The sequence below is a fragment of the Barbus barbus genome (genome assembly GCF_936440315.1).
Source record: "Barbus barbus genome assembly, chromosome: 15".
Lineage (NCBI taxonomy): Eukaryota > Metazoa > Chordata > Actinopteri > Cypriniformes > Cyprinidae > Barbus > Barbus barbus.
In genome coordinates this window covers 9,874,497-9,887,500 of record NC_136743.1, presented here as the reverse complement: position 1 = coordinate 9,887,500, position 13,004 = coordinate 9,874,497, and the positions used below count along the sequence as shown (strand labels likewise).

Sequence of the window (13,004 nt, the reverse complement as noted above, 5' to 3'; positions counted from 1 at the left end):
AGATTGTTTCTTTCACTGTTAGAGTAGGTGAATATTTATTTATTGATTGTTTTTTTTTATGTGAAAGGATAGTGTTTGGCTTCTTTCAGTGGTTTTGTCAATAGCATACCTCTGAGTCATTGCTCTGGCTCCCGGGCTGAAACCACACCCTTATCCTTAAAATTTGAATTCCGCATTGCCAGTGCCATAATCATACTTACAAGGAAACAAAACTTAGTCAAGTACTGCCAGTGCCAGCACATCCACAATCATGGAGGAAACAGCTCCAGCTCTGCATTCAAGTGGATCCACAGATGTCGAGTGTCATGCATGCGTTGGAAAGAAGCGCAAAGCCGAACAGACTTGTACTGAGTGTGAGGAATCATACTGTGAGCATCATCTTTTCATGCATAACTCTTTGCACGTGGGAAAGAGGCACAGGCTTGTGGAGCCGAATGCAGCATTGCAGGAGAACATATGCTCTGATCATGGCAAAATGCTGTTTGTGTACTGCCGCACAGACCAGCTGTGCATCTGTCACCTGTGCATTACTGATAAACACAGAGGTCATGATGTCATCCCAGTGGAAGAGGAAGTAGCCAATATGCAGGTCAGAAATGTGATTTGAAATGCAAAATTTCATTCTTAGAAGTCTGAGCCAGGCGTTTAGTAGGCTGATGTTAGTTTTGTATTGAAACGGTCAATTTCAATTCACCTTATCTGGAGAGTGAGTTGACCAATGGACACTATAACGCAATATTTTTTTGTGATGGGTGTTTCAGAGTCAGTGGCCCTAAAAAACATCTAACCCCTTTCCAAACAAATAAATAAAAGGTAGATATTTCTCTTAGCTTTCCCCTTAGAAATGAATAAGGCACTGTTGATTTCCCTGGATTCCAAGGATTAAACCACACCCAAAATATTTGAATGAATTCACAAAGGTAGAAATTTAAAAGTTTAAAAACTGTGTAATACAGTAAGAACAGTAATATTATAAAATATTATTACAATTGCAATTTATAGATGTGATGTCAAAGCTGAATTTTCAGCAGCCATTACTCCAGTCTTCAGTGTCATATGATTATTCAGAAATCATTCTAGTATGTTGGTTTGGTGCTCAAGAAATGTTTATTTTTATTATTATCAATGGCAAAAACAGTTGTGCTGCTGTATTTTCTTTAATTATGTGTTTGAAATTTTCAAATAGGCAAATGCAATTGAATTATAGCAACTGAGATAAACAACTGAGACATTTTAAATTTTCTTGAAGATTTCTTTTAGATTTTGGATTTTTGACAGTCAGACATGTTTAGTGATCATCCAAAAATGACCAGATACCAGCCAGCTCTGAGTCTAGTCCAAGTCATTCTTTTCTGTACTATCAGTGCCAATAAAAGTGTTAAAAGGCTTAAAAACACTAGAATTTGTACTACTGAGTTGAACTGCAACTGAACTGAACTAATCTTTTAAAGATTAAGTTGGGGGAGTTGCAGAAGCGGACGGTTGACATAATTGAAGCTAAGGAGAAAGATGTGCAAGAGCTGAGACAAGCTGTGGAGCTTTTCGAGGCTTTTATCTTTGCTTTGAAACGGTCTTAAATTTTAATGCTATTGTATTGCTTGCATAGCCAAAGATGTCCACTCTGCTCCCTCTTCATTATTAGGCTTCAGCAAATAAGGCACTGGAGAAGAATGAGAAGAACTTCACTGAGATGATCCAGTCTATGAAGGACAATCAAAGCAAAGTGACAGAGCTGATCCAAGGACAGACAAAATCTGCAGTGAAGGAAGCGGAGGGATTCATAAAGACTCTACAGCAGGAGATCAGTAATATGAGGACCGTAGATGCTGATCTACAACGCCTGCAGCTGCTCTCTCATACAAACACTGATGTTCAATTTCTAGAGGTACAGTGAGTGAAAATGGCTGTGAAACAGAAATGGATGTCTGTTTAATTGTCTTGTAAAATCTTCAGGTAAAAGTTCAAGTCACATTCAAGGTGTGTTTTCTCTTTCTCTCTACAGAGTGCTATGTCTCTGCCCTCGCTGACTGAGTATAAAAAACCATTTGTCTTCCTTGTGTATCCGTGCAATTCTTTTGAGCGTGATTCCATGGCGGTTAATGAATTAATAGAAAAGCTAAACACAACCAGCAAGTTGAGTTTATTCATGATTTCCAGAAAAGGTTAGTAGAAGTTTTAATTAAAATATATTACATGATGATATTATGGGTTCTTCTCAGTTGAAAGAGAAGCACTCTAGCCTGGAAGCCTCAGAAGGACACTGCCTCACTAGTAATCAGCCTTTCAATTAAAATTTGGTTCACTTCCAGAATAAAAACTTCCTGATAATTTACTCACCCCCATGTCACCCAAAATGTTCATATCTTTCTTTCTTCAGTTGCAGAGAAATAATTTTTTGAGGAAAACCGTGCCCTGAGACAAGAACCAAGGTTGTCTCCACATGTCTAAGGCACGTAGGCATTGCCGCGTGACCTTGATCATGCGAAGCGGGTTTCCCCTCGGGGAGAACCCCTTGGTCTTGGGCCCCCGCTGTAGGGGTCTCATGAACAGCAGGCAGTGTTGGGAAAGTTCATTTTCTACATGAACTAGTTCAAAGTTCAGTTCACACATTTTAAAATGAACTAGTTCAGTTCATAGTTCATAATTCAAATTTTTGGAACTAAGTTCGCAGGTTCCAAAATGAACTAGTTCATAGTTCTTTTATTTTTTCCAGCAAGCTGTTACCCTAAGAATACTGGCATTTTCCAGTTGTTGCCCCCCATTCAGTCCACACTCGTATCCAGCTGCAGCTTTCACCCTACAGTATATTCTCAGAAACATGAGGAAGAACGTGCTGCTTGAATGATTTTTTTAATGAGGAATTAAGAAACAATCTGAGGTAGGAACCAGGCTGAGGTAGGAAACAAGGATGTACCTCAAAGCGCAAAACATTTAAACATTGATTTTCTTCTCAGTAAGTCACTTTTCAATTTTTTGTAAATGTATTTTTTTCTGAGTTGTTTGCCCAAAGAAAAAGAACAGATCTAGAACTTGGGTAATAAAAGTTAAATGTTTAGTCCAAATGAATGAGAAAAAAACTAAACAAAAAAAACCCTCAATAACTTAAAAAGAGTCGATCAGAGTCCAAGGCATGGTTGTTGATGTGCGGAGTAGCTTCTTGAGACCCGGCGGGCACAGTTTACACAAAAAGGTAAGATTTTTCCCACCTGGATCATCACTGACCTTTTCAAAAAATTATTTTAGGTGGACATATGAAGTTTCATTCATCATTGAGACAGCAGTAGTGCCGCTGCCTTCATCGGATTTTGCCTCCATTCATTGATTCTTCGCAATTTGATGACGCATGCGCGGTGCGACTCTGTGGTGGCTGGTGTTGCCAGATCTGGTCTTTCCCCCTATATAATAATGCTCGTTTTAGATTGTGTTGTAGCGGTTGTAGCCTAGATATTGTAGAGTCAGTGGTTGTAGCCGGGATTTTGCCTGGCTCCATGGAAATCTGGCACTCTCTAGAACAAAATTGAACTACGAGAGAACGACGTTAATAAACGCCAGAATGAGCGCGTTCACGTTCACGTTCATCAGGCAGATTTACAGCACGTTCAGTTCACGTTCACCCAGAATATGAACGAGTTCATGAACGATCGTTCAATGAACTCGTTCAGGCACAACACTGACAGCAGGCCAAAAGTTATCACGTTGGACGCAGCTGCCATGAGCCCCAGCAGTTTCTGAAACTGCTTGACAGTGAGTGACCGGCCCTCTTTCACTCTCTTGACTGAGGTGAGGATCGACTCGATCCGAGCAGGAGACATACGTGCCTGCATCGTGGTCGGATCCCCACCACGCCTAGATAAGTGGTTCTCTATACTGGAGAAAGCACACTTTTCTTGGCGTTCAGTCTCAACCCCTTCAAGTGCGTGAGAACGACACCTCAATGTCGAATCGTCAACTGCTCCGATTGAGCTAGAATCAACCAATTGTTGATGTAAAAGTCCAGGGTGAGAGTGTAAGGCCAACGGGAAGAACCCGATATAAGCTTTGCCCCCAAAAGCAAACCTCAGGGACTTCCTGTGAGTGGGAAGGATGGAGACGTGGAGGTATGCGTCCTTAGATCTATCGTGACAAACCAGTCCTCGGACTTGAGCTGAGATACTTACCTGATTGAGTTCTGAGCATCCTGAACTTCAGTCGCATAACTGAGCGGTTCAACTGATGCAGATCTAAAATGGGACGCAACTGGTGGTAGAGGAGAGACCCCCCCCCCCCCCCCCCCCACATGATTGTAAAGCGCTTTGGGTGTACAGCAATACACAATAAAGCGCTATATAAATGCATCATTCATTCATTCATTCAACCCTCCATCCTTCTTCGGAACGATGAAGTACCGGCTGTAGAACCCGGACTCTCTTCCGTGAGGAGGGACCACCTCGATGGCCTCCTTCCTCAAGAGAATGTCTACTTCCTGTTCCATGATCAGAGCCTGCTCGGGGCCCACGCCCCGTTGAAAGGCAGTGGCAGAGCACCGAACTGAATACAATAGCCTCTCTCTACAGTACGCAGGACCCACTCAGGAGCACAGTTTCCATGCTGCCAGATGGTCTACTAAGGGAACCAGTCTCTCGAGACTGGCCTCTGATGTACCCAGAGCTGCTGGCTCAGTGCCCTGAAGCAGAGGACTGGCAGGAGACGGCCGAACCAGGAACTCTAGAGACCCCCGCAGGGGTGGCGAGCTTCTCAGCTCCGCTACACTCCCGGGCGGAAATAACTGAGAGAAGTGCTCGCTGGAGCCAGTTGTACCCTGGAACTCTGGCAGGGTTGGCAGACTGGTCTCCCGAGGGCACTGGGGGGAGACGGACACCGTATTATGAGGTGTGACCCGCTCTGCCCCACAGGGGTCTGCCCTCGTAAGCCCTGTTCCACGCATGTCAGGGCTTTTTGGCCGAGGATCTCTTAGACTTAAGAACGGTCCGCAGACCCGGCTTAGCCTTAGAGGTCCCCGACCCAGAGCGTTTGCCGCCACGGCCCCACCTCGGTGGGGTGCGAGTAGCCACGCTCTGTCTTGTGCCTCTCTGTACGAGGGGCTGGCACACGGCGAGGCCTTTTGGTACCTGTCGACAACGGAATTGACGGCGTCGCCGAACAGACCAGAAGGCGCAAGCGGGGCGTCCACGAGGAAGACCCTATCTTCTCCTCCATGTCAGATAGGGTCAAACACAGACAACGTTTCTAAGGAGCTCAGAGATCAGCTTATATTTCAATCAAATTGAGCGCCTATCCCTCATCTAGCTCTCTAAGCAGGTATGTCGGCTTGGTACACCTGTAACACTGCCATGGTGTGCAGATACGTACCAGCCTGACCTGCAGCCGCGAGCCTTCAGAGACGACGCCGCGCCAGGGGACAGATAGCTTGCGAGCGTCTGTTCCACTCGGGGCCTGCTTCTGATATGAATGAGAATGACGTAATGCACGTGTCGCCCCGGCAACTCACTGCAACAGCGAGCTCTCACTCAAAGGGGGAAGAACCGCACCGCGGGCTTCCATGAGCGACAGCGCTAGATCTGGGGAATGCAGGAGGAGATAGGGCGAACCCGTCTCCAACCCGTTCGCCAGATCCATGTTGCGATCCCCGCGATCTGACTAGCTGCCGTGCCTCAGCAGCGGCGGGAATGCGAGATGTACGGTGGGGAGAAGCACAATCAGCCCCCTTTTCTTTTTTTTTCTTTTTTTAAGAGCTGCCTGCGCGCCGTTCTCATTCATAATATGCTTGTGCAAACACTGTTTAATTGACGCGTCCACACCCATGGAGGAAGACGGGACTTTAGGAAAGGCAAGAAGATAGGGGCTCGCCCGTCTTCCTTCCACGAGGAACACTAGTGAAAGCTCACTCTTCAAAGAGAGCCTTCCGAGAGCAAGCAACGCAATGACAAATGCTCACAAAACGACTCTGCGTGCTCTGCTCTCAAGCAGACCACACGTGATGTTTTATTAACAAATTTCGGGAGGAGCACGCGCAGATAATTAACACGGCCAATTCATCATCAGCAATCACACCACCTATCCAATCAGCACGAGAGAGTATCCCTATAAATAACCAAGCAGTCTTACCGTCATTATCTCTCGTCTTCCGACATCCCTCCACCACCCCAACTCCTCACCACAGCCGGTTCCTACCCCAGCACGGGGAGGAGCACTCAGGGGGGGAGCACTTTGGGTCCGGGCTAAATGCCGAGCTCGTACCCTCTCCCCGGTCGAGGGGAGTACCCCGGGCTCGGGAATGATTACCGAGCTCGGAGCCCTCCCCCTGGACAGCACGCCAAATACGCATAAACTTGCTCCGTTATTATTATATGTAAGTGTGAACTCGTGAAACGGACTGTGTGTATCCCCAGCTGAGATATAACTTTGTTTGCAGGGAGGAACATACAGGCTAAAGCGATCTGCTATCGCCCAAGTGCTTGCACATATCGTGGAGCTTATTTCAAGTGATTGTGCTTAGGACAAACAACACTAAATAAGACTCACAACACAGATCGACACACACACAGACAGAGAAGCGGTTGCTGAATGACAAAAAGCAAACGCCGGCTCCGCCGCACATGCTTTTATGCTTACCGGTCGGTGACGTCAACCGCCTATGACGTCTTGCCCTTCCATTGGACAGATTACACTCTGGTTCAGAGCACGGTCACGCTGAAGGCGTTTCATTAAATGGAGAAAAATCCTGGAATGTTTTCCTCAAAAACCTTAATTGCTTTTCGACTGAAGAAAGAAAGACACGAACATCTTGGATGACAAGAGGGTGAATAAATTATCAGGAAATGTTTATGGAAGTGAACTAATCCTTTAAGAAGCACGCACCCTATGTCTGGAAATCACCTTAACTATTTGTCTTTGCAGTGAGAAACACTAGAATCGTAAGATATCACCACCACCACATACACGAGAAGAGTTTCTACAGTGTAAGTTTCCAAGAACTGAACATGTAGTAGCGTTTTATTTTCTGATTGTGAAGTAATGCAACATACTCCTTTATGTTTGGTGTACTAATATTACATTTTTTATATGTCCATCTATCTACCTCAGATGCATCAAAACTAACTTTTAATACCAACTTAGCACATGAAAGTCTCATCTTGAGGAATGAGAACAAGGAGGTGAAGGCCTCACACCTGCTTCAAGACTATCCTGAACACACTCACAGATTTAACTGCAGGGCACAGATCCTGTGCAACGAAGGTCTGAGAGGGTCCCCTAAATACTGGGAAGTGGAGATTGGCGGGGGCACTTGGGTGTGCATCACTGTGTCCTACCAAGAGATCCGTAGAAAAGGCAAGCAGCGTACACTCTTTGGGAGAAGTGCCCAGTCATGGGGACTACGCTGTAAACGTGTCCATGTAGAATTTTGGCATGACAATAAGACAACACTTTCGAAGTCTCAATCATATGGTTCCAAAATAGGAGTGTATTTGGACTACAGGGCTGGAATCTTGGCATTTTACAATGTGTCTGACAACATGAGTCTCATTTATAAACACCAAACTGTTTTTAAAGAGCCTATTTATCCTGGGTTCGGACTGGCTGGGAATGGTTCCTACGTGAGACTTTGCGATCCAGTGAAAAATTAGACCAAACCATCCCTTTCGTCTCCATTTATGTTTGGTAGTTTGTAAGTTGTAATGTTTACACATGCAGCTATCATGAAATGCATCATATTCTCAAACTAATATGCAATCGTTCATTAGGATTTAGAGGAAGGATGTGGTTTTTGCATGTAGACACTTGGTGGCAGCACTAGATAAGTTTTGAATTCAGCCTTTTTATATCAGCATCTGTAATTATGAACAGCTCAACTTTAGCCAAGAATAGAGAAAAAGAGAAAAAAAAATCCATGTTTTGCATTGTATGAATCATTGCATGTTTATTGAATGTCTGATTTTATATATTGTTTTATAAACTATAGCAATATGCATAATCTCTATTTTTAATATCTGGATTTTTATTAAATTAATGCACATCTCCTTATGCTAATATGTTGCAAGCGCTTACCCATTTCACATCTGCTGATCTGAATGAAAATCTGTCGTCCTATCTAATCCTTCCACCACATCCACATACTATGTCTGTTCCTGTTCCCACGTTCTGTCTATATTTTATTATTTTGCATTAGTCTGTCTCTCCTGCCATGCTCCCTTCAGGCTGCACTCTTCTACTATTCCAACAGTTAGACCTACATGGTCTCTTTTTCTCCCTTAAACCACACAAATGCACATACTCACACACATGCACATCATCTCATTGAGCAGATATATACCGAGGCCCAGAGGGTTGGTACAAGGGACAACACCAAAGCCAGTCGCCTCCTGCCCTTCCCCCTGCTACCCACCCTTCCAAACATAAAATCAGCCTAGGGGTAAGTGTTGGGCAGACACGGTTTCAACAGAGCAAGCAATGCCAGAGCAACAGAGAAGCGCAGGAAATGTGTGTAGAGGGAAGGATAGGCACTAATAGCGAACATCATAGAGAGAGAAAGTGTGCCATGGTCCTCAGGGAGCCCATTTACAGTTCTGTCCAATCACAGACATAATTTTCTGCCTGTATTATCCTTTTATGAGTGACGGGGATTTTAAAATACTCTATTATGAAAGAAACCATTTCCCTCACTGCCAAGGACACTGACACTAGTCTCTATAAATACCCGTTTTTAAACACTGAGTCACTGTGTAGACTCGAAACACTAGGCACAAACACCTCCTAGCAATTACCCAGCAGGCAGATTCTGAGGTCTGTCACTCTTACTGCTAACAAGGTGCATGACTCCCTTGATGCTGTTGGAGTAAGTTGTTGTATAACACAGTTTTCTCTCTCGCACTGATGTATTTACTGTTGAATAGAGAGGTTTGGCTGGGACATATTAGATGGCTTGTCACTGTTTTTTAAATTAATAGCCCTATAGGCTAGTCAGTTGCAAGTGGTCTTGGGGGAGGGGCTTATTCTAGAGAGCATTTGATTGGACAAAAATTTGTACAGTGCAAGGTGAGTCATCAATATTTATGGTCTGTTTTCCCAAGCAAAAAGCTATTTTGCTAAAAGTGAATTTTGTCAGCATTTAAGAGAACACTAGCATATTTATTACCCTCAACAGATGGTGCAAGAAAATCCACAGAACATTTTCTGCCTGTTTTTCTACCTGTTATTATCTATCTATCGAGGTAGCTAGCTATACACTTTAGTATACTTTTAAAATAATATTTACGGAAATAATTTACTGAAAGCAATTAAACATTTGTATTGAAGAAGTTGCAATTTAGTACATTTCAAATGTATTATCTTTAAATTTAATATGAAAAACTTAAAATTATAATCAAGTACTTCACGTGCGTGTTAGTGAACCCTTCAAAATAAACTTCTTTAAAGCCTTAAATTGTACTTTAAAGCAAAACTTTTAATTTGACATTATTGTAAAAAAAAGTACGAAAGTGTGTCAAGAAACAGTCCTGAAAGTGTACTTTCTTTAAGTACACTTAAGTGGCATTTTATTACTTTAATATTATATTATCTAAAAAACTACAGTTTTTACAATATACTTTTAAGATGTAGTCTACACTACAAGTGCTCATTCAATACAATTAAACGCACTTCGTTTTCACAAGGTTGTATCTATCTATCTATCTATCTATCTATCTATCTATCTATCTATCTATCTATCTATCTATCTATCTATCTATCTATCTATCTATCTATCTATCTATCTAGTTATGTTGCCATCCAGGCACAAACCTTGCGTTTGTATTATTAATTCATCGCTTTACATAGATAGGCTGTATGCCCACTTGTGTGTGAACTCCTCTCTCATGCCCTCCTCCTCCTCCCCTCGCTGGCTCTCTTCAGTATGATATGTTTATAGGCATTGGCTGAGGGAGAGCGAGCATTATAGCTTCTCCTGCTTGATAAGGAAAGGAAGAGGAGAGGGCGCTGGACGTCATGGCATCCAAAGACACCGTCGCGACTGCTTTTCTCACCGTGAGTCGGGAAATGACAGGTGATTAAATCCAATTGCTCTTTTTCTTCTTCCTATCCAACATTCGACACGCGCACCGTGGGATTTGTTAAGCGCGTCCCCCGCTCTCGGCCGGTGCTTTGTGTTTTAGTGGTTTGAAATCCTCACAGCGCTGAATGTTTGATAAGGTGGCATTTGTGTAATGATTTCTCATATAGACTGCATGTGATTAACGATTGAATCATTCGTTTCGCGGAGCATGTGTGCTTATGGTCGCTCTAATGACGGTCACTTCGTGTCCATCTTCAAAAGACAAAATTTGTACAAATCGATCAGTTGGTTTCCTGTATGTGTGTGCGTGTGTGTCTGTTGCGTTCGCCTGCAGTGTGTAGGTAGTTGTGTGTGTGTGTGTGTGTGTGTGTGTGTGTGCGTGCGCGCGCGCGCGCATGATGCTGTTCTCTCTTTGATGTGTCTCAGATATGAGTTACTTTGAGTTCTTTACACATTTGCGTGTCGCTGCTGACGCAAGTTCGTGGAGAGGTTGATACACTTCAGTCACATTCATCATGTGTGTCTTCAGGGCTGATGGAACACACACACACACACACACACACACTCATCATAGAGGCCGTCATCTTTGCGCACGGTGATGCGTCCTCACACTTACTGACACATACAGTGACACACTGAACACACACTAGCAGTTTGACATTTGGAGCGCTCTCACTGTTAATTACCTTCACACATTATTATCTTCCTTTGGTAATTAATCCCTATTACTAACCCAGTATTTACTGTCCTGCTCTCAGTCGCTCGTGCTCTCTATTTCATTTTTTATTTTCAATTTCCATTTAGTGCACTGGGGGGAAAAAGCAATTCTAGAAATGATAACTTGTTAACTGGTTAGCTTAACCATATACCACATATGCTCTCTCTCTCTCTCTCTCTCTCTCTCTCTCTCTCTCTCTCACACACACTCACACGCACACACACACACACACACACACACACACACACACACACACATACATATGTGACCCTGGACCACAAAACCAGTTACAAGGGTCACTTTTTAAAAATGGAATAAATAATCTTTCCATTGATGTATGGTTTGTTAGGGTCGGACAATATTTGGCCAAGATTCAACTATTTGAATATCTGGAATCTGAGGGTGCAAAAAAATCTAAGTATTGAGAAAATCGCCTTTAAAGTTGTCCAAATGAAGTTCTTAGCAATGCATATTACTAATCAAAAATAACATTTTGATATATTTACAGTAAGAAATTTACAAAAACATCTTCATGGAGCATGATCTTTGCTTAATATCCGAATGATTTTTGGCATAAAAGAAAAATCGATAATTTATGTATTGTTGGCTATTGCTACAAATATACCTGTGCTACTTATGACTGGTTTTGTGGTCCAGGGTCACATAGACATATAAAGTGTGAGACAACACGTTATCTTACTGTAAAGTTTTTTTTTTTATTGTATTATAATTTACAGCGATATTGTGTAATTTAACAAAGCAGTACATGTACTTTTATGGTAATATCAGGGTTGTCACTTTAATTTACAGGGCACAGGACCAAATTATTGGGACCAGTAAGCTAGGGGACCTTAATATTGCCCCATTGCTTTGGGCCCGGGACAGTGTTCCCATTTGTCTTTCCCTGGCGATGGCTCTGGCTAAAATGCTTTAAAGTTTAGAGCTTTTATAAGTATAATCAACTTATAATTTATGGGCAAAGTGGCATTCCCATAATTATTTGTGTGAAATAGTTTCAAGTGATTAAAAAAATCAACTTATTTCTGGTATTAATTAGGCTACGTACATTACATTGGAGTGTTTATTTTAAGCTATTTTAAGTTCATGTTTATTGCATTATTCTGTCATTTTTGTGATGATGTTTGTGTGGGTGACACTGTTCATTCTGGTCTCTGGAGAGGTGAATTTTAATGAATTGTGAGTCATCATGTGGCCCTCCATTGTACCATCTGTATCATTATCAGCACTTTTGCAGTAATCTGCAGATTCTAATAGCTCAGATAGGATGGCATATTAATATTATTTTCCTTTTGGAAAAGCTGAAAAGTCAAAAATGGTGAACAGTCATGACGCCTAAAATATCGCCTAAACTTTTTCATACATACTGTAGTGTAAATTCAGATCAATTATGCCGCTTTAGACAATAAACATCTCAATAGCAATATGCCTGAATTCATCTAAATTTTTACCTAAAATCTTGATGTGCTAAAAAGGTAAAATGACAAAAGAGCACAAATACAAAAATAAAACAATAAATTGGGAAAATGGACAGTCAGTTGGTCATCATCGAAATAAACCCACCTCAACACCAAGCTTATTTCATGGCTACCTGCTAAATAAATATATAAATGCATGTAGATTATTGATTTGAGCTGCAATTATTGGATTATGTGAGAAGGAAGAGACCATAGAGTGATGTGAGAAACATGAAACTGGTGTAGTGCAGGACAAATATACATTTAAGTAATTACATGATAAACACTTGACCGGTCAGAATCTAGCATTTCAGAACAGCATGTAATCAGCTAAAGTAAACAGTCCAGAGTAAAATAAAAAAGGAACAATAAGCACATTTAACAAAAATGGTAACATTAATTGAAGATGAAAACTAGGACTAGATATAAAAATAATCGTTAGCAAAGGTTTAGTAATGGGGGAATAGTGGGCATGACAGATCACCTACCACAATATGAAGGACAGTGATTGAAGACGTTATGTGCTGCTAGAAAACAGCAGCCTTTAGATTCCCCTAATAAAAATTTGAGCAAAATTACAAATGTGTGGTCTCTCTCTCTCCATCTCTCTTTTTCTCAGTCACCACTTCTTTCATCTAATCTACATCTCACTCCATCACTTATTCCATTTGTTTTATTTTCTTTTTCATCTTCTCTTTTGCTCTTTCTTTGTGCACATTTACATATCCCTACCCCATATACCCATTTATTTACCCCCCCGTGA

General features: G+C 42.0%; 1 protein-coding gene and 1 pseudogene across 2 annotated transcripts in view; both read left to right on the top strand.

Moving 5' to 3' along the window:
• The first annotated feature begins 250 nt into the window (after window positions 1-250).
• On the top strand, window positions 251-7,625 carry LOC306880967 (tripartite motif-containing protein 16-like; annotated as a pseudogene). The gene is made up of 6 exons: window positions 251-589; window positions 1,452-1,547; window positions 1,643-1,885; window positions 2,003-2,162; window positions 6,898-6,959; window positions 7,084-7,625. The product of its transcript is annotated as a tripartite motif-containing protein 16-like (transcript).
• Window positions 7,626-9,915: 2,290 nt separating this feature from the next.
• The window catches only part of LOC306881950 (capping protein, Arp2/3 and myosin-I linker protein 3-like), a 63,089-nt gene continuing 60,000 nt past the window's right edge, over window positions 9,916-13,004 (top strand). Inside the window, exon 1 of the mRNA XM_079436341.1 lies at window positions 9,916-10,039. Coding sequence (XP_079292467.1) covers window positions 9,982-10,039 — 58 coding nt within the window. The 5' untranslated portion in view covers window positions 9,916-9,981. The remainder of the gene's footprint in view (window positions 10,040-13,004) is intronic.